General features: G+C 46.1%; 2 protein-coding genes across 6 annotated transcripts; one reads left to right on the top strand and one right to left on the bottom strand.

Moving 5' to 3' along the window:
- The first annotated feature begins 4,313 nt into the window (after window positions 1-4,313).
- LOC130513272 (snake venom 5'-nucleotidase-like) lies at window positions 4,314-8,837 on the top strand. Its single transcript, XM_057011982.1, has 9 exons — window positions 4,314-4,987; window positions 5,084-5,303; window positions 5,366-5,554; window positions 5,652-5,849; window positions 5,935-6,089; window positions 6,215-6,323; window positions 6,395-6,544; window positions 6,755-6,955; window positions 8,179-8,837. The coding sequence occupies exons 1-9, from the start codon at window positions 4,658-4,660 to the stop codon at window positions 8,340-8,342; spliced, it is 1,716 nt and encodes a 571-aa protein (XP_056867962.1). The 5' UTR covers window positions 4,314-4,657; the 3' UTR covers window positions 8,343-8,837.
- Window positions 8,527-20,564, bottom strand: LOC130513270 (sorting nexin-14-like). Of its 5 annotated transcripts, XM_057011977.1 has the most exons (30): window positions 19,986-20,524; window positions 19,770-19,890; window positions 19,613-19,686; window positions 18,581-18,659; window positions 18,464-18,507; window positions 18,302-18,389; window positions 18,153-18,237; window positions 17,926-18,082; window positions 17,671-17,746; window positions 17,398-17,442; window positions 17,235-17,315; window positions 17,043-17,157; window positions 16,290-16,445; window positions 16,094-16,218; window positions 15,878-15,936; window positions 15,563-15,589; window positions 14,743-14,889; window positions 13,958-14,090; window positions 13,359-13,545; window positions 12,558-12,641; window positions 12,228-12,328; window positions 11,877-11,988; window positions 11,662-11,702; window positions 11,432-11,551; window positions 10,257-10,380; window positions 9,542-9,706; window positions 9,359-9,454; window positions 9,159-9,250; window positions 8,983-9,039; window positions 8,527-8,722 (listed from the first exon to the last, which is right to left on the bottom strand). In XM_057011977.1, the coding sequence occupies exons 1-30, from the start codon at window positions 20,120-20,122 to the stop codon at window positions 8,681-8,683; spliced, it is 2,970 nt and encodes a 989-aa protein (XP_056867957.1). In that variant the 5' UTR covers window positions 20,123-20,524; the 3' UTR covers window positions 8,527-8,680. The 5 variants fall into 5 exon arrangements, with proteins under 5 accessions (XP_056867957.1, XP_056867958.1, XP_056867959.1 ...); XM_057011978.1 differs by lacking the exon at window positions 15,563-15,589 and having other exon boundaries at window positions 19,986-20,522; XM_057011979.1 differs by lacking the exon at window positions 14,743-14,889 and having other exon boundaries at window positions 19,986-20,516.
- Window positions 20,565-20,681: the final 117 nt, after the last annotated feature.

Below are 20,681 nucleotides of genomic sequence, written 5' to 3'. Positions count from 1 at the left end.
TTTTTATTTTCTCTGTTTAATTGGCTCCGTGCTGAAGTGGCTTGAGAGGCTTTTTGTTGCCGCTGTGAAGTGTGAGCCAAACAGGAAAGGTGAAATTACCTCGCTGGGAAATTAGGAGGTGGTTTAATTACACTTCATCAAGAACACTTTTAACACTTTTACTTTTTATTTCAGGGTGACCTTTCAGTTATTGTGGCCGTTTATTTCTGTCCTTGTTCACTGACAGCTGTAGCGAACCAAATAGGGCAACTGTAAATCAGGGCAGATCCCTTGTTGTTATGAGATTAGACCCTCCCTGTCCACCTACTCAAAACTCCTTATCTTATCTGAGCGTTTATGGCCCGAGCTGAGAGGCCATGTTTGTAACCCAAATCCTAAAAGTATCTCAGGCATCGCAGCCACGTCGCTGCTGGGATTTTAATCAGGAGAGTCCACGTTACAGCCTGTTGCCTGATGGGTATGTTTAAAAATGTGCATTTAACTAGAAATGTTAAGATGTCTTCAGTGGTCTAAGGTCTAGTTTTTAATAATCCTGTCATAAAATTAAATATACAGCACTTAGATAGGATTTTATAGCCCAATAAATTTAATCAGCAATAAATATTAACTAGAACGTTACATCTGTGGAGGGCCAGAACAGAAAACGCACGTAAATCTGTGGTTTGTTTGTCCATCTGTGGCCCATAAAGATGGTAAAATATTAAATCATCACTGAAGTTTGCCTTTGCACCACTATCAAAATATTATTGGAAGATAAAATGATCATTGGAATTTCAAGCCCAAATAAAACCTTTTTTGTATCCAGATTAGATTTTGTACTGTTAGCTCCATAGTAATAAACTCAAATTTCTGAGGCTGTTTGAAGGTCAGAAAGGTCGTTGTGACCCCTGCTACATCTATGAGTAGTTTCATTGCACTGTGAAACTAATACAAGACATCACACAAATTGAGCATGGCTCTGATGGAGATCTGAGAGGAGTCTGGGAAAAGAAACTATTCACCAAATGCCAAAATTCAGGAGTCACTGAGACGTTGAGGTAGAAATTTAGAAAAACAAAACCGTTTGAGGAAAACACACACACAAGAACCATGAAACCCAACTAGTGGTGTCGACCATCTGGTGTCAATCACCCAACTGACTCTGAGGAATGAGAGTCCCTATAGATTAGCAGCTGATTAGCTACAGTTCTGCCCTGCGGGTGCAGCTGATCAACAACCTCCAGACCCAGACAGGGTTAATAGATGCCCCTGGCTCGTGTTGATGGTAAAGTCATTGTTGATTGGACATCAATAAGGTTGGAATTCTGTGGAGTTAAGAAAAAGAAAAGAGCCCCTTGAAACCCCTGCTTGCCCTTTTCTCCGGCTCTCAGAGGGCATTATGGGTAATGTGGGCACTCTGGGTTTGCTCGCACGACCAATAAATGACTTGTTACATTGAAATAGAGCAACTCTAACAATGTGTCAGTGCACAAAGGAACACTCAAATTTAGGACACCTTAAATTGCAGGACCCCTCCCCACTGAAGTTGTCCCAGTCTGCCCAGTCTGATAACATATGGTCTCTTCTGCTGCGCCAGTCAGCTCTCTGAGGCTTACAGCTGGTTCTTTCTGCTCTAGTGATGATTTGGGGGGGGGGGGGGTGGCATCATGGAGAGAAGTTATTGCAGGACTTGGACCCTCACACAGAACATGCACGTGTGTGTGGGCTCGCGCATGTGTGTGTGTGTCTTCCATGTTGGGAAAGAGGAGAATGAATTCAGAGCGAAGCGCAGAATCGTATTTGGAGCAGAAAAAGAAAAAAAACACGGGTTTGAGAAAACACGCTTAGTGGTCAGTAAAAAGTGCTGACTGGTCCTTTTTGGGCACCAGTTGGAGTCTCCAGTTCCACTGAGTGACACCAGGGTCAGAAGCTGACTGCAGGCAGCAGTGAGGCTTATCAGCACTTCTGAGAACTCCCAGTATTTAGAGTGGAATACTGCAAATATCCGGTACTACTGTATCTCACACTGACATATGGTTTATATATTTACTGTAGCAGAATCATCACAGGCCTGAGAGATTATTATAAAGATTGGGGTGGACCACCCAATAGGTGCGGGAATCTTGTGCCACAAATACAGTAGCTCACAATGGACAAAATAAGATAGGAGATTTTGTCTTCATTCATTAAGACTTAACTATGCTTGCTACATATTGCATAGTTTATCAACTCAACTTTATTGATATAGCATCTGTTGGAGGGGTTCTAGTAGAGGAAGAGAAGAGCGATGCCTACTGCAGGATACTATCGACGTATAAGTAAATTCTATAAAACACGGGTCTCAACCCAGTCCAGCTGGGTTTTATGTCCCACCCAGGTTTATATGAAACTAGGATCCCAGGTGAACGGAGGTTCCTGCCTGGTTGGGCTAAAAACCCCGGTGGATTGTGGCCCGTACTGGGTTGAAGACCACAACTGTGAAACATAAACGGCTGCACTTCCTGACATCTGGATTTTGGTTTCTTTTTACAGCTCACAGTTAATGATGCAGTGTGAAGTGTGAGGCGAGACCTGAGCCTGGAGGTGTGAAGCGTGGGCATTTCTGGGTTGAATGGTGGATGTGTGAAGATTGAGAGTGAGGAGGTGCCTCTGATCTTCAGTGGGCAAATGTGCGAACACACACACACACACAATCACCTACAGGACACACCTACATCACTGCTGGTGGTGCAAAAGCCTTCTCACGTCACCGGAAGGAGCATCCCCGACGCCCCTGTCAACACCAGGTTGTGGATCAATGATGAGAAACATCATTAGTTGTGTAATGAAAACCTTAAATCCGCAGCTGCTGTTTCAGGGAGGCCATTTCTTTGATGAAAGGTGATGTTATGACAGCAAGGGTCTGCAGAGTAAAACCCTTCGCGCCCCCCCAGCGGGGCACTAAACAGGAGGAGGCAGAGGACAAGGAGATCAGTACAACACCATCTGTCTAAGTGTGTCAACCTCCGTGTCAGACTGCACCCCGCGCACCCATTAGCAGCCTCCCCGGCTCTAAAGATAAACGCTGCCAGCTAATAACAATCTACTGTTGGTTCTCTGGATGGGGACACCAAACAGCGTTTTACAGCTTCATAAGAGAGACCGAGAAGTTCAGAAAGTTGTGAAGAAACTAGACTTAGATTTAAATATGGGGACACCTTTTTCTACAAATGCCAGCTTTTATATTAGGTTTTTTTTCCTGTTCCAGATCACGCGAGGAAATATTACAAAGGTTTGGCCTGAAAATAACCCCTGCTGCCTTTAAATCTAAACGTGTTCTTTATATAGTTGATCTTTAGCACCAGGTTTATATAACTCATGTCTCGTTTTTTTCCCCGACGTTTGTACCAGTAGTTTAAAATGATTCTGTCCGCAGATGTAACAGTGAAGAATTCACCTGAAATTAGTGACATATTCACAGTAACGAGTCGCCATATAAATGAATTTATTATAGCATTTAGAGGAAGGACTGGAAAGAGACTTGGAGTCATTATTGCAAAAGTTCATGCATAAAATGTGTCTTTGAGATGTTATAAATAAATAAACAAACCCACTATGTATAAAGGAACTACCATTTAAGTGTTCTTGTGCTTTTGAGTGCAGGTATTCCAGTGATTTATGTTTTTAATATCTGTATGCGAGGATGGTGATGAAGCTAAAGAAGAATCAGCTATTTGGGGTATTTTTTGAGCCAGAACCCCCCCAAAACGCATCACGAAAGCACTGCTAAGCATCATTCATTTCAGTGCCAGCTCCCCAGGGCAACCACAACACCGCCATTGATCCGTTTGGGTTCTGTGTATTATTTGGTCATTTTTCAGTTGCGTGTGTCAATCTGCCCATCTCTGTGGTCTCTTTACCTCCCTCTCTCCCTCTCTGGACTTCCAAACAGGTCAGATATTTTTAGCTGCATCTCCTTTAAAGTTTAAACCGAAAAATAAATAAATAAATAAAGCCACTCCCGTGAAACTTTAAAATAAGGGGTGAAAGGTTTTATTTCTGATGGATTTGTTGCAGCAGTACAGCTCAGGACAAACACGACTCCCTGGGGAGTAACGGCATCTTTCGGCTGCCGCAGCTTTTGAATAACTTGCTTTATCGTGTCACCGCTGAGAGGTGCTGCAGGGAGAGGAACCAGATCAGGAGAGAGCAGCGCTTCATCGGGGACCGTCCAATGCATCTCTCTGGTTAGACCTTTAGCTTCCACTTTTATAAGTTAAGAATGATATATCTCCAAAGTTAAACCCTTTACTGCGATCAACATTCCATTTTGGGCGATAATGACTCGCGTATTGAAATAATAATCTCATTTTATGACAGTTTTATTCATATGGGAGAACGGATTCCTTGTATTTGATATTAGTGTCCCAGTGTGTGATTATTTTATTAGTGTTGCTGTTAAAGGCAACAACAAGAATATGATTCTAATGGCGTGAACGCGCTGAGCTCCTTCTGGCTCCAAACGTTGTTTCCCGGGACGGTTTTTATGCCAGTGTAAAGTTGCTAACATAAAAACTTCCATGGAATCTTGATTCGACCCCAGTGTATAGCGCCGCGCATCACCGGAGCAAAAGCCCACGCCTCCTTCGTCTCCACACAGTCCTCAGGACCCCAGTGCGTTTTTACGCGCAGCGTCGAGATGAGCGTGTGGTCGCGCCGGTGCGCTCTCTGGGTCTGCATCTCTCTACTGGCGGGGCCAGTTTGGACCTTCGAGCTGACGCTGCTTCACACCAACGACAACCATGCGCGGATCGAGGAGACCAGCGAGGACTCGGGAAAGTGCTCATCCAGGGGTCCCTGTTTCGCGGGGGTCGCCCGGAGGTTCACCAAAGTGTCGGAGATCCGCAAAAAGGAAAAGAACGTTTTGTTCCTGGACGCTGGGGACCAATTTCAGGGGACGGTTTGGTTTAACTACTACAAAGGCGCAGAAGCCGCGCACTTTATGAATAAACTTGGTTATAATGCGATGGTAAACGACTATTTAAGTGTCTTTGTGTGTCTTTTTAAGGGTTATTAGGCTCTTCTCAGTTTAGAATCTGTCTGATTTGATTCTTCTGTGTTTAAGGCTTTAGGGAACCATGAGTTTGATAATGGGGTGGAGGGACTCCTGCCTTTCCTCCAGAATGTGAACTGTTCTGTGGTGAGTGCGAACATCCAACCTGACCAGAGTCTGGCTGCAAAGCTCAGCGGTTTCCTCCAGCCCTACACGGTCCTCAACGTGGGCTCAGAGAAGGTGGCCGTGGTGGGCTACACCACCGCCGAGACCCCCTTCCTATCTATGCCAGGTAAACCCTTAATTCCCCTTGAGGCAGAGGTGGATTTTATTTCTACTTTTTTCGTGTTTCAGGCCCACATCTTAAATTTAACGAGGAAGTGGAGGCGCTCCAGGTCCAGGTGGACAAACTGGAAACCCTGGGTTATGATAAGATCATCGCCTTGGGTCACTCCGGCTTTGATGTGGATCAGCAGATCGCCAAGCGAGTGAGAGGGGTTGACGTCGTCATCGGAGGACACACCAACACCTTCCTTTATACTGGTATTTGTGTAAAAACCTGTCAGATGGAAGTCAAAAGCTGAATTTTAGATAAGATGAAATGCTCGGCAGCACTACACAGGCACATGTGTCTCTGCAGGAAAAGCCCCGTCCACTGAAGTGCCTGTAGGTCCTTATCCTTTTATAGTGAGGTCTGATGATGGGAGAAACGTCCCGGTGGTCCAAGCTTTTGCCTTTGGAAAATACCTCGGTTACTTGAGGGTCACATTTGACGATGCTGGAAAAGTAATCAAGGCTGCAGGAAACCCAATCCTACTGGACAGCAGCGTCCCTCAGGGTGGGCCCATCTGCTCCGCTCAATTCATCAACAGTGTAATCACGAGTTCTTCTTGTGTTTTCATAACCCTCATTCTGACTCTCAGATCCGGACATCCTGGCTGAGGTCAACAGGTGGAAGAAAGACCTGGCTCAGTACTCCTCACAGTATGTCGGGCAAACCTTAGTTTATCTCAACGGCACGTTTGAAGAGTGCCGATTTCGGGAGTGTAACCTCGGCAACCTGATCTGCGATGGCATGGTAACGACAATCAGAGTTCATCCTTTACCGTAGTCAGAAAACCTTGCTCTTCAGATGGTTTAGCTGGGAAAACTAGGGTAGCCATTAACCTGCCAAGGTCAGGTTCACTGTTTTCCTTGTTGCAGATCGACCACAACATCAAATTCTCCAGCGAGCTGCAGTGGAACCACGTGAGCCTTTGTATGCTGAACAGCGGAGCCATACGGGCTCCCATCGATGAGCGCTACAAGAACGGTAAATGTTTGTCCACGACTGCAAGACAAGTCCCTGCTTCTCGTCATCGTGGTATTTGCCATTATCTTTAGGCTCCATAACTATGGAGGACATCCTCACTGTCTTGCCGTTCGGAGGGACTGTTGACTTGGTGCAGATAAAAGGGTCAACGGTGAAGAAGGCGTTCGAACATGCCGTCCACAGATTTGGAAGCATGTCAGGAGAGTTTCTGCAAGTCTCAGGTCTGTTTTCTGGCTCCCTCTTCATCCTGCCAAGTTTTTCCTTTTATTCTTGGGTCTTCCACAGTAACACTCTTTAGCTTAATTGCCAATACATTTGCAACCAGTTAGCTTAGAGTTACATAAAGAAAGACTTGGCCGAGCCTATAACCAGCATTACATTATCATCTACATAGAAAAAACCTTGGTTATTTTATTTTTGGACTTTTGCAGGCTTCCATGTCAAGTACGACCTGTCCAAACCAGTGAACCAACGCGTCACGTCTCTGTCGGCACTTTGCACTGAGTGCCGCGTACCCAAATATGAGCCCATAGACCCGGAGAGGACGTACAAGGTGACCATGCCGTCATATCTGGTGGACGGTGGTGACGGTTTCAGCATGATCAAGGAGGAGTTACTGAAGCATAACACAGGTGAGCAGTGGTGTTTAACAAATTCTAATCTAATGGTCTGAAATAACTCCAGAGTTAATGCTCATTGTCATGACGATAGAATCAGGAGCAACAGCCAGGAGCAAATCAATCAGTTTGACTTATTTTGAAATTTCCTATGAAGTCAGAGCTGGCCCTCATTCACATTACAGCACAGCAAAATAACGTCACATTCAATTATTTATTTATCTGAGCATTTTTAGGGACTTTTAACATTATTAAATATAAAAATATAGAAAAAAATGATCACTTATAATTTGATTTTTGCTCTATTGCCTGCAGTTTTCATAAATGGAGCCATACCTCAACATAAAAACCACACAAACATTTCACCTCCAGATTCACTCCAGCTGCAAATGTCACATAAGCATGTGAGGATTAGGGCATATTCATAGAGAAACTCACCCCTGACCCCAACACATCTGTTAACAGAAAGGATGTGTCACCCAGACAGAGCTTTTTGTCTGGATCAGGTTCAAGGGTCATCAAAAAAAAAATAAAGAAAACAATTGAAAAGTCAGCCTTTGGAAAAGAGAGAAGCAACAATAATGAATAAGGAAGGAAGGAAGAGAAGAAGCAGCAGAGAAAAACTCAGACTGGGGGTTGTTTATTCAGGATTCACGTTTCAGATGCTGCTCCTGTAATTTGCTCTCTAAACTCAAGCTCCATCAGTGCAGCCATCTCTGGTCAATAACCGCGCAGTTATGTCAGCCTGTGCTGCTCCGAAAAGCTGTCAGCATGACCCACCACAAAAAATAACCATGTGGGAGTTGCCTGTGCAAGCCAGTTTTAGATTGTAGTTCCTGTAGATGGGAAGTAAAAACCAGGATGGTTAATTGCTCTAAGTTGTGTCTTTAATGAAACGGACGCACTTTGGAGAAGTAAATCGCGGGAGATTTTATCGAGAGCAGAAAAGAGACGTTTGAAGGACAATAGGGTCATTCCAGGATCGATTTGGGAATTTCAAACAGTGTTTTGTTTGAAATCAGTGAAGATGGTTTAAATCTTGGCATTTACACCCTGGAAGTACAGATTTGCCTAAAATAATAATTAATGACACTGACTTCAAGAGGGCCGAGGTCAAAAAGACACAAACACAAGGGGATATCAGCCTAAAGTGATGCCAAGTCTTTATAGAACAGCATCACTTTCAGCAGCGTATCCTGGAAAACGCCAAGATTCTTACGCTCTGACTCCTCTTTCAGGTGACTTGGACATTTCTGTGTTCTCTAAATATATCTCGCAGCAGAAGCGCGTATATCCAGCAGTGGAGGGCCGGATCACAGTCAGGGGCTCGGCCTCCTCTGCAGCCCACAGCCTCGGCGTGCTGCTGCTGCTGCCGCTCTTATGTCTGTCTCTGATCCTCTAAAGCTCGTCCAAGACTGATAAAACTGAAACCTCCTCCAGAACATGGACAGATGCCCACATACCTTCAGAACTAGAGGGCAGGCTGGTGTTAGAGACACTTTCTAAAGCTCAAATTGAATTTCCATATATGTGTGTGTGTGTATATATTAGGAAGGTTTGCACTGAATTACCACAAACACACTGCAAATGTTTTATACATATATTTGTTACAGAATGAATCCAGTTGCCAATCATTTATGTACACATTTTAAAAAGTGGTTGGCACGAAACAAGAGAAGCACAGGTGTTAGCTAGGCTTTAATCACAGAGCAACACTTCAGGCTGCTGTAATGGGCTGTTTCACATCCACGGAGCCACGGCAGCGGCAGCCTCCTTCTGCCCCTGAAGAAGAACAACAAAAGCCTTATGCGCTCTAACAATCATCCACCTGGTTTCCCTCGAATGAATCCTTGCGCTATTTAAGTTCATAAGGTTCAGAACGATAAGCTAAAAATAACTACACAGGAACGTCGGGTGAAGGGTGGAAGAAGCAGGCGTAAAGATGCACAATCCCTGTCCATTTCCTACCATTGTTACGCAAAAAAAAATAGATCTAATCCTTCATTTTAGCCCAATGGAAACGCAGAGGGCGTCAGTGTTACCCTGTTCAGCTCGGGGAAAAGCTCTTGAATGGCGATGTCCAACAGCACATACGTCAACTGCGTGAGAGGAGGGAGAACAAAAAAGCAAAGTGCTGTTTAGTATCTTTGTCCTCCCTTTCCCAGCAGGGGGTCAGAGGTGAACAAACATCCGCGAGTTTGTCCTTGTACCTTCGTACCTGTTTGTTCAGAATCGGCTGCTGCAATCCATCAAAGAGGAGACGTATTCCTTCATACTTGGCCTCTTCTCCCATACATTTCCCCAGGAAGTCTGAAAGATAAATGGCTATAGAAATCTCCCGCTGACGTGCGCTGCGCGGCTTGATTCTCGGGTGGGAGGCGGACAGTAATCTGGGGTAGGAACAGCAGACTTGTATACCTGGAATGTAAGACATCATCTCCTCAAACGTCCTCTTCGCCCTCATCTGCTTCTCTTCGAGCGAACGCGGCGGACTGCTCTCACAGAAGACGTTGTCTGGGGGCATAAAGATGCAGAGCGACGATCGTTTCCGTGGCCATTTCAGAGGCAGCGTTCTTTATTTCCTAACGCTTTTCTTTTTACCTCTGAGCAGGGTGATGAGGGACACCAGCCGGTGCTCCTGCACCACCTGGTTGAGTTTGTAGTGCAGGCAGTGGTCTGTGTAGGCTTCCAGGGTGTTTTTGAACAGGATCCTGCCCGTCATCAACAGGTGGTGCAGCCAGTCAGGGATGTGGAAGACGACTCTGGCTGCAGACAGCGAGAGGGGGAAAGAGTCATTATATATGTAATGGATCTGGAGAAGTGATCACGATGACGGGGATCCATTGGGGGAAAAAAAACAGAGTCCTGGAGGGAGTGGGAAAAATACAGGAAACGAGCCTGAGGACATGAAGAGCTTCAGTGATTTCATAAAAACGTATGCACGCTTAAAGAATGTATTTTACAAGTTCATTTTACAGCCACATGTAACTCAAATGCGCAGTAAAAATGTCTGGAGACTTTCTTATTCCCTGCCTGTTTCCACCACGCATTCAAGGTCTCTGCCAGCAGTGGAATGATGGGATTAAAAGATACTCCCTGTTTAAATGGGTTAGGACAAACAAGAGCTGGGGCGCGGTATGGATTCAGTGAGGAAGTTCTTCTGTGTTAAAAAAATAAATCAATCAATCTTAAATTCTGAATAAATGTCAGACTGATTCTTGACTGCAGTGGTTTTAGCATCACAGGACACTGAATAAGAAAGAGAACATCTACCGGTGGTGAGTAGAATAGTGCATAAGCAGTGGGCGGGACTTACCCACATACATCAAGTAGTCGTACACCCCGTCCACTGTGGCCATTTCCATGAAGTAATTCTGGTTGTGTCTCTTCTCGGCCATTTCTGACCGGTTGGCGTTGTTTTTGAAGAGCTCATTGAAGAGCTGGGAGACAAGGACGGAGCACCGTGTCATTTTCTTCTCATATTTGATGGTTTAAAAACACACTCGGGTTATTGCGAATGAGTGGAGTTTATGTCTCGTGCAGAGAGTTTAAATGGTTTTTGTAAATGCAGGACAGAAAGTCGACCCCCCTGTGTGGAACAGATGTCCTGAAGCCCATAAGGTGACTCCTTTTAAAGTCCTTTTACTTCCCAGAAAGGTTCCGGCCAGATGAGATCTGTGTGCGAAGAACCATGCCACAAACCTCGTTTTACACCTAAGTTTTACTGGCAACAGGATGTCCTGTTACACAACACGAGCCTGATGAGTCCCGCCTGGGTGAGGACTTACTGATTTAATTACCGAGACCTTTGACACGGATGGGACTTATCCAGGAACAGATAGAGAGCCTAGCTGCTCGTTCCATTTATCACTGTCAGGGACTGTGGGACGGTGATTCAGGTCGAGTGCATCTAAGGTCCCTGCAGATGTGTGAGTAATACTTGAAGACATCAGTTTTAAAAGAGTGATAAAGCAGTGAGTGCGCACAGCAAAAACTGGTTTATGTTCTGCGTACGTTATGTACTGTGTATAATTGTGTATAATTTGCTTAATACTTTTTAATTAAACCAGAATTATTAGTGTTAAGTAGAAAGTGTCGTGCAGACGTCAATAATCAAGTTAAAAGAAACAGAAGGCTGAATAAACCTTGCAGATACGTTTCTGTTGCTGTAGGAAACGTAAAGTCTGTATTTAAAGTCCGCAGTGGTGCCGTTAGGGGGCGCTGTTCGCGCTGCCGGAACAAATTTGCGAAACGGCTTTTTCGCCGTTTCACAATTTAAAAATTTAAAATAAAATGCAGATCATTTCACTGGAACTCTTTTGAAAGAAAACAGTCATCAGATCACTCATTTTCTTCTTTGACCTGGAAAGCATGACTGGCCGCCCTCCAGCGTAAATAAATGCCAAACTAAATTTTGAGCTTCTGATGGGAAGCCAGGCAGCGGAGGAAAAGCCCCGGAGAGTCTGATGACCATGAGAAAGAACCCCTAACCTTTTTGTCATTTTCCGAGGTAGGGCTGAGGATGGTGAGCTCAGGGCGGCTGGGCTTGGGTTTGGGGGATTCGCAGGAGTTGAAGAATGACTGGATGAAAGGCTCCAGATGTTGCCCTTTCTGATGAAGGAAAAGCATTACTTGGAAACGCTAATAAAACATTGCACTGTTGCTAAGACACCACCCACAAGGCCCTGCATGCACACACACCCCAGCAGTGCATGACTCACCTCTTTTATCAGTTTGCTGGGCACCGATTTAATGATTTTCCCTGCAAAACATAAATATTTTATCTCATTGATTTATTGCTTCCCAACAACTCACCATCACCATCTTTTCACTCAAACCCAAGGTCGGGCTGCGCAAACATCTCTGCACCCCGCTGGAGAGGTTTGGCCGCCCCCGACCCAATCCATCACATCAATCCGACACACTCTTACTGTACCCAGGTTCACGTCAGGCAGCATCCTGTCCAGGAACTGAGACTCGGTGCTGTTGGGGGACAGAAAGTCGGCCAGCAGCTGGCTGTTGCTCAGCTCCGGGTGCTGCAGAAGTTTCTGGAGAGGAAATGCATTTCAGCATGTCTTGACTCAAACAAGTGGCCTTGAACAACTCCCGAGCTGCCCTTTGTTTTCCATGTTCCGCCTCATAATTACCAAATGGATAGAATTTGTCAGAGTCTTTTGCGACCCCTCCTGAACAAAATTCCTTTAACAATTGGCAATTTTATGGAAGCGGTCCCTCCGTCCTCTGAGAATAAATGCGCCACATTCGAGACTGTACCAAGGAGCCCTACCTGAAGATACTCCTGGAACTCCTCGCGCTTCGACGTCAGGAACTCGTAATTCTTGGGGCCAATGATTCTCTTTGATGGCAGCTGCGTGTCTGGAAACGAGCCTGCAGAGGGTGATAGGATGAGGAAAAAAAAGGCCCTGAGAAAATAATTCACTGGCCCCTACACACACCCCCACCACACACACACATTGTGTGACTCCTATATAAGCCATAAAAACGGCATGACGTATGGAGGTAATGTTCTGCTGGTGAGTCCGGATGTTGCTCCCTTCTGTGTGAACTGGGATTTTAAAAACGGAAATTTAAAAAACTGCTGACGTAGAGAACTTACCATGAAACTCTGTCAGCTTTGACTCGAGGACATAGAACTCCAGGTACCTCCTGTAGACCGACCAGTGCTCGGTCTCGTGCCCCACTGCAGACACACAAAAGCAATAGTTCGTCTCAAATTAACGGCATCAGTGAGACGTATTTGCAGCCCGTTTTCACTTTACGTAAGAGACACGTTGAAACGCTGCAGCACTCCAGCAGAGTTTACTCCTTTATTCAGATTTATATGTTTTTGAATCCTCCCCAAAGTATCTGCTTAGCTCCAGAATATCACCAGGGACACATTTGTGAGTTCTCACTTGCTGGCATTAAACCAGTCCCATCTCCTGAAGTTCTTTTTCCATTACTGAAATAATTGCGCGTTTTCAGAAAGAAGCAGGAAACAGTTTGGTATCGGTAACTCATGGAGCAAAACAAGGGAGAGGAAATATGTATTCTGTTGCTGGGAGGAGCGTTTGGAGAAACGGAAAAGACGGGAAAAGCTCTTCCAGTTAAAAACCCCTGGACAGGACTAATTATACGTGGAGTCACTTCTTTTGATGTCTGGGGTCAGTTTTTTCTAACCTAAATTAGCTTAGAATGAACACAGCTGAGAAGGAAACAGACGACGACGCGTATTCAGGTTCATTTCAACAACTCTGGCATGTTTACGCTTTTCCATCTGTTTCTCGTCTGTCCAAATATTCCCAGAGATGTCTGCCAATCATTACCACTCCTACAGTATTATGTAAAACCATCAGGCAGCGAAGCAGAAGAACCTCTTCCTGCCTCTGATGGCAGCAGGTCGGGTCCTTCACCTCACCTGCTTTCCGGTCGTTGCGCTCTACATCGATGCAGAACACGGGGATCCTCTCCCGCTTCACGTCGTCGTCGAAGAAATCGATGTATGGGATGGTGATGTTCCAGGCCAACAGGTTTCGTGGAGTGGTGGGGCTGGATGCTGCCTCCATGGGGGAATCATCCTCCAGCACCATCATGGCTTCCTCCACCTTGAATAGCAGGCGAGACAGCTTACATTTGAGTGGAGTTAGTTTTTTTCTCCCAAAGTTAAAGCATTCTTATTCACAACAGTTTAAAATAAAAGTCCTAAACTCTGCTGAACACCATGGATGATGAGCATGTACAAGTATTCTTTTCAGACAAAAATAGCTAAAAAAATACACTTTTTCCCCTTAAGAATAATAAATACTGACTTGAGAACCACATATGCTTCTGGATATATTCCCAGTGTTGTCTGACTGTACGGAACATCTGAGTTCAACATTCTGGGAACCAATGGAAGGTTTTATTCCTCTGTGTGTGGAGACGCTCATCGAGGGTCACTCTGCGCGGCAACGCCCCCATGTGGTGACTAAGAGGAGTGCTTCAGATTTCAACAGGTTGCGCGACAGTCCCTCTCACCAAGTCATCCTCTCCCTCCACCAGGCCGGAGGACGGCAGCATCGCACCCTCCATGGTCGTGCTCTTGAACACTCCTTTGATTTTGCTGCCGATGCGGCTGATCCCGAAGGACTCGCCCCTCTTCGACGTGTTCCTGCGGGCAAAGAGCCGGACAATGACGTGGATGCGCGACGGAACATATAAGACTTCTAAAGGAACGTGACAAACAGGAACCGCGGGGGAATGAGCAGGAGGGGGGCTGAGGAAATAACCAAGCATCTGTATGAAAACTGCTGGAGGAGAAGCAAAAAGCAGACACACTGTCACATCACAGCCATCTCACACTGAAATGCCTGGGTTCAACACTGAGCTCAAACGAAGCGATGGTCTTCGGCGTAAGAAAGAATGTGCCGTGAAGTACTTGTGTACGTGACGTCACAATGTTTTTTACTTTGGAGGAAAATATTAGACTGAGCGCGAGGGATATCAGCTAATACGTTTTGATATTGTTCCGGTACAAAAGCAACAAAATTCCAGAATAGAGTGATGTCATTACTGGTGCACCATCACCGGTGCATGGCAACATGAAATAAATCAATGACTGACGGCAATGTTGCTGAGCCCCAAATTAAACACACCAGTGAATGCAACAGATGGGGCTTTAGCTCTCACGACATGAGGGACAGAAAAAAGGGATCCATGCATCAGGGCCCATCATGCAGGTGTCTGGGCTGGACTGGGGGGTAGGGAATACAGCATGACATCACACTGGGTGAGCGGTGACACGTGAATGGACCCTGACTTACTTGGGTGATGAGTGGCGGTGGGATAGTGAGCCGTATGGGAAAGTTGTGAGCGTGGGCTGGGCATGGAGGGAGCTAAAAGATGCAGGTGAAGAGCTGCCACAGGCGGTGAACAGCGAGGATGGGGACTCGGGGCTCCAGTCGCAGGAACTAAAGGCAGAATGGGGGTCACATGGCCCCCCCGCAGGCAAGAGGAGGAAGCGAACCGTGGATCATACCAGGACGGGCAGTATGGTGGTCATTGAATCGGACAAACACAGCACGGTGGAGGCGTGACAGAGATGAAGGGAAGGGTGGAGACACGGGCAGAGTGGGAAGGGAAGTTACTGGTTTGACTAAATGGAAGGAGCTGAGGCTCGCTGTTGGTCACTTGTCACAAAATGGACTGTCAGTAGAAGCGCGGATATCTGTGTTGCTCGACCTCAACCTCAAAACAATTTCTTCTAAGAAGTTTCCCCTCATGCCTAACCCTCAGAAACTATACGTGGAAAAACTTGCACAACGAAAAGTTGCTTTGTTCCTTTGATTAACATTTGATTAATGAAGACATGCGCTTCAATTTTAAAATTGGTTATCATTGCTTGTCTAATCCTCATTTGCATCTGCGGCGCCAGCAGATTAAAACCCCAACTGGAGCTGAATTAGCATCCGAATGCTACGCCATCGTCACAGCCCTGATTGCGGGGGCTGTGAGCGTTTTAAAAAAGGCAGCGTCACGTTCCCTCATAAGACCAGTCAGCGAAGGATGGCGTTTGAATCGGCGTGCAGTGGCACTGCTCAGTCAGGCACCGGTTGGATCAGTACACTGATGCCATATACTCACCGAATGTCATCCAGACTGAGGCTATTTCTGGAACAATATGCACAAGGAGTTAGTGGCAGGGCCCCGTGGCCACAGACGCACCACACCCCGTGACAGAAAACATCACAGTTCGGTCCTAACCAAACTTTTTTTAGGCCGGGTTTCATGAAACAAATGCTAGTCTTAATGCTAATGTAGATTATTCTCAACTCCATTAAGACAAACATGAACTTTATATCATGAAAAACATTAAAAAACATTGTTACATTATCAAATTTTGGCCCCAGCATTCAATATTAATGGATCAATGCAGCTTTTATTTGGCACAGAACCTACCTGCTCATCCTGGAGCTCCTGGCGGGGGACTCTGCCCCTCGGAGAAGCTGGCGGAAGTACTGTAAAAACACAGAATAAATGAATGCAAACGCAGCAGGAACAGAAACCAGAGGCAGGCACGTACAGAAGACAGACGGACGGCGCTGCATGGGTCTTTTTGTCTTAAATCACTCACTAGATCACATCACGGCTCACATCTAAGAGAGGCAAACTGACCTCGTCGCTGTGACAAAACATGGGCGCAAAAACATTCTCCAGGAGGGAGAGGACGTGCTCGTAGGCCTCGAACAAACACCTCATGGTCTGCAGCCTCACCACCTGTGGATACGGCCCCTCCGCAACTGCAAAGTCAAGCAAGAATCAGCCTCTTCAAGCACACGCAGCAAAGGCAGAGAAGGCGCCTGCCGCGTACTGTTGCGGATTTCTTCCACTATGAAAGGATCGAAGCGGATCTTGTCGATGCTCTCGTCCAAGCAGTAGGTCTCATAGATCTTCCTCAGTTCTTCGTGGAGCATCATCTTCTGGGAGTCGGACAGCTCCGGGCACAGGATCCGATCGTTGAACTCCTCTGGGAAGACAAAGGTCACACGGGGCGCCCGTTTCTTTATTGATAATTAACAGCTTCTCCATCATGGGTTCACACTCTACATTTACAGGACACTTGAAAAAAGGAACAGTTGATTGAAATCAGTTTATTTTGGGATGTATATGATTTAATCGGAGTGAAACTAGACAACGCAAGTGTGTCTGTCGCACTCCCCGCGTGCTGGCGTATGACCCCGGAACGATTATCCATCTTCCTGCAAATACCCGTCTGCCCCCTAACGGGTGTCGTTTATTAGGCAATGGCATAAGTCAACCAGAAGACTTATTAACCCGCTGAGCAGACGCATGTCGCCACCTAGTGTTGAGGAGGGGGATATCTTCCTGTCAGTTATGCGATTTTCTCTGTTGCATGTAAACTGGGACAAGAAACAAATTCCAAAGAGGCGCCAAAATCTAGTTTTAAGCATAGCTTGATTAATCTGTGCATGTAAACCTACCGAGTGGCTGTCGCGTAGCTGCAACAAACGTGGTTAAACTTCAGAACGTGCAGATTTATACGGGGCATTTTATGAAGCCAAGGTTTGTGTTCAAGAAATGCAAATGTTTGGGCCGCCCTTACCGACTGCCAGGCAGAACTGAAGCACGTGGACGGCCCCTTCCTGCTTCAGGAAGTTCATGAAACGGAACAGAAGGTCCTGCTGTTCCCTGATTTCCTTCAATTCCAGCTTCAGCACCTGAAGAAAGAAGACAGGGTGCAGATTTACAAAGAAGCTACGGAGGGACTCCAGGGACAGAACCTGAAAACACTTACAGACGGCTTTTTGCTGCGCGTGTCAGAGTACTTTTGCAGGAAAGGAACCAAGGCTGAGGAGGGTTCTGTCGCTTCTTCAGGCTGGAGGAACAAACATCGCTTCAGTCATACGTTTAAACCCGAGGGAACGTGCACATCAGGTGCAGTTTTATCATAGACTTACAGGCGAGTTGTCCATGAATATCAAGAGTAAATGATTGACAGTGTCCTGAAAGTTCAGCAGAGTAGTCAGACAAACACACAGAGGACATAAGGACTGCACTTCAATAAGAATAATACGTGCAGTTATAAAATTCAAATTTCTAACAACTCTGCCTGTACAGAGGGCAGAGTTTACCCATCAAGGTGCGGCCTGATGCTCAGAAGCAACAGCCAATCACACTTAGGGGGTCAGAAATCTGAAGATTAACGTTGACTTGAACGCGTCTACACTCACAGGATCAGCCAAGTAGTCCAGTGAAGGAAGAAAGACAGAACCAGCCAAGACTTCTCTTATCAGGAGAGTAAGAGATCTAAGAGGAGTGAGGAGATAAAGCAGCAGGAAATGAGAGTGATGCTTATCTACGAATGCTGTCAGAACTCTTCCCAGAGGAGGGGAGGAGGGGAGGAGGGGAGGAGGGGAGGAGGGGAGGAGGGGAGGAGGGGGGGAAGGGCTAAAGATGGCGAGCCATAAGGAGCAGAAGTCCCTTACCTGCAGTCTGTAGCCTTCGGGGGCAGAATGTGGGGGAAGAGCATCTCGGTCAGCTTCCTGAGGTAGAGGAGCTCATCTCTGCGACTGCGCAGGGCGATGTGGAGGTCGGGGCCATATTCCTCCAGGGCAGCTTGTTGGAGCTGCTCTGCGTTCTTTACTATAGAAAGAAAGTCTTGTTGGGCTTCCTTTTTTTTTAAGCAAAAACGTTTTAAAAAGGGAGTCCGTACCTTTTTGTCTTGCTTTGCTAATGATTTCAATGTGCTTCATGGAAACTTTAAGAAGCTTTTTAGTGATGAGGGACGCCACATCCACCTGAGACAGAGATAGAAGAATGTAACAACAATCTAATGTGACCCCAGATATTCTGACTTATCACCTTCTGGGTTCGGCGGACTAAAACAGCAGCAAAGAATCGCAGCGTCACCCTCAGTTCATCCACAAACGCCTCGTCATCGGTGATGTCTCTGAGAACAAAAACACACTTCTGTCATCCTTTATTCTACACTACCCAAATAAAAATACAGGAAAGCATGCTTACCTGTACCAGGGATACACAAAATTTTCCAAAACCAGCTCCAGAATCTTTAGAAAAATGGAGAGCACAGTAAAAATCAATGATACTGCTGTTATTGTCGTGTTGGTGTGTGCATATTACCTCTGAAAGAGATGCATCCACTTTAGAAGGGATTTTTAGGTCAAGCCAGGGTTGGTACTTTTCCAGTAGTAATGTTGGTCTACAAAGTGGGGAAAGAGAGTCAAATACAAACGCTAGGTGGCGCTGTGGAAACCTGTGTTATTCTATAACAGGGATGGGCAAATCTAGTCCTCGAGGGCCGTATCCAAGCCAGACTTTCTGTCCTACAGGTAAACACTCACCTGGGGTTCTGTTTACCTGGTGAAAGCGGTTTCTCCCTGGTAGGATGCAAAACCTGGCTGGATTCCAGCCTTCATGGATTGGACTTGCCCATCAGAGGAGGTCAAATCCATTCGTGGAGGGTTGCATTCAAGCCGGGATTTACATCCTACCAGGCAGGAAACGCTTTCACCAAGGTAAATGGAAGCCCAGGTGAGTGTTTACCTGTAGGACAGAACGTCTGGCTTGGATACGGCCCTCGAGGACTGGATTTGCCCATCCCTGTTCTATAACAACTACCCATGTGTTAGTAGGAGAGGGAGCATATGTTGAATCAAACAGAGCAGATCTATGAGGCTTTTTTATTTTAAACCCTTTCAATTTGAAACATTTAAGATATTACAGTGTTTAATTCACAAAGAATATGCTGATGCAGTATATACACTTGTCTCTCTCCTCCTTTAAATGGAGGGCACTTAAAAAGAGTAAGGAGAAAAAAGTATGATAAAAAACAAAACAAAGATCAGTTGACAGAGAAGCTGTTGCAGATTAGGAATTCGGAAGAACTGTGTATAAATACTAAACTACCACCTGTAAATAAAGGGATACATTGTGTGAATTTACATTATAGACACAGAAAGGTTTCAACTCTGCAAGGAAATGGTAGTAAAATGAATATTAAAAGGGAAGGTTTTTCTCAGCCGGTGTATCACTTATACTGAACAAAGTTCCCTTTTTGTAAATAGGTGGGAAAACTGGACATTTGGACACAACTGGACACAACGCTGGGGCTTCCTGCAGCGCTGCTCATACTGAGATGAGCAGGAGTCTCACCTGTGTCTTTTGCACTTGATCTTTCCACAGACGGCACAGCTGTGGCCCAGTGGAAACAGCTCCTGCTGGTATGACTACAGGGCAAAGGAAATAAGTTACCCTGAGCTTTTAGATATATCGCCATTGTTGCAAATGCATTCAGCAGCACCACACCTACCTTCGGCTTTGGTTTGATGGAGACAAAGATGTTTGGAAGCAGAGACTCGGGACCCAGAGAGCAGTAGAAGGTGACCACTCCAGCCAGGAAGGACCAAAACACCATTATGATGTGGATATATCTGTGGAAATAAATATGCTGTAAGACAATTTAAAAACTCAGGCAGGCACATTGTGTGTATGTGTGTGTGTGTGTATGTGTGTGTGTGGGGGGGACCTGTTTAAAAGCACGGTGGAGAGCAGCAGGACCAGCAGGAGAAAGCAGAAGACTGGATACTGTCTCCCCAGCTCTCTGAAGCGTTCGAGCCTCATTCTGCGCCGTATTTTCTGAAAACACACCCAGATCCATCCCATTTCAGGCGCCGTGGCGGGGAACAAGCGCGGTCATCTTAGTGTAAAACACGGACACCCCCAATAACAGCCCGAAGGCCACTGAAGTAAAACGCCCTAATGCTACTGCTGCCTCCCCGAGCAGCTGCGCTGTTATGATTCCACACTACGGAGGGTGAAATGGGTCATTTTTCGCGTTAGCGCGCAAGCGAAATTTGAAATGTATTTTCAAGAGGAAAGAGGGATTGCGTGAAGGATCGGAGCGGACGGCGTGGCTCACAGCTGCGGGATTACAGGTGAAACCACGACAGCTGTCTCCCAACGCGGGGAACGTCCGGCTAATGGCCGCGGTGTTCTGGCATCTCTGCCGGCTGAGGGAGGCTTCTGTCCGGGTAGAGGCGTGATGTCACCTCCGCTGTGCGGCGGCGCCGTGGATGGCAACCAATCCCCTAATTTCATTTTTATATATGACCCATTGCCGAATAATAACCAAGAAAATGCGGCCCGGCTGTAGAACAATGCGATGATTAAAGTGGTTTTCCCTCAGATTGGACCGCTCGTAACCGGAAGTGCATCGACAAGG

The sequence above is a fragment of the Takifugu flavidus genome, chromosome 16, assembly GCF_003711565.1.
Source record: "Takifugu flavidus isolate HTHZ2018 chromosome 16, ASM371156v2, whole genome shotgun sequence".
In the NCBI taxonomy this organism is placed as follows: domain Eukaryota; kingdom Metazoa; phylum Chordata; class Actinopteri; order Tetraodontiformes; family Tetraodontidae; genus Takifugu; species Takifugu flavidus.
This window is presented reverse-complemented; position numbering and strand designations above follow the sequence as displayed.

Excerpts from the sequence above, each read along its gene's own strand:
- LOC130513272 (XM_057011982.1), top strand. The coding sequence starts at position 4,658 with ATGAGCGTGTGGTCGCGCCGGTGCGCTCTCTGGGTCTGCATCTCTCTA. Across the intron at positions 6,324-6,394 it reads CGATGAGCGCTACAAGAACG|GCTCCATAACTATGGAGGAC; the intron begins GTAAATGTTTGT and ends CATTATCTTTAG. Across the intron at positions 6,545-6,754 it reads AGAGTTTCTGCAAGTCTCAG|GCTTCCATGTCAAGTACGAC; the intron begins GTCTGTTTTCTG and ends GGACTTTTGCAG.
- LOC130513270 (XM_057011977.1), bottom strand. The coding sequence starts at position 20,122 with ATGGGATGGATCTGGGTGTGTTTTCAGAAAATACGGCGCAGAATGAGG. Across the intron at positions 13,546-13,957 it reads TGGAGGGAGAGGATGACTTG|GTGGAGGAAGCCATGATGGT; the intron begins GTGAGAGGGACT and ends CTGCTATTCAAG. Across the intron at positions 8,723-8,982 it reads TTTTCCCCGAGCTGAACAGG|GGGCAGAAGGAGGCTGCCGC; the intron begins GTAACACTGACG and ends GTTCTTCTTCAG.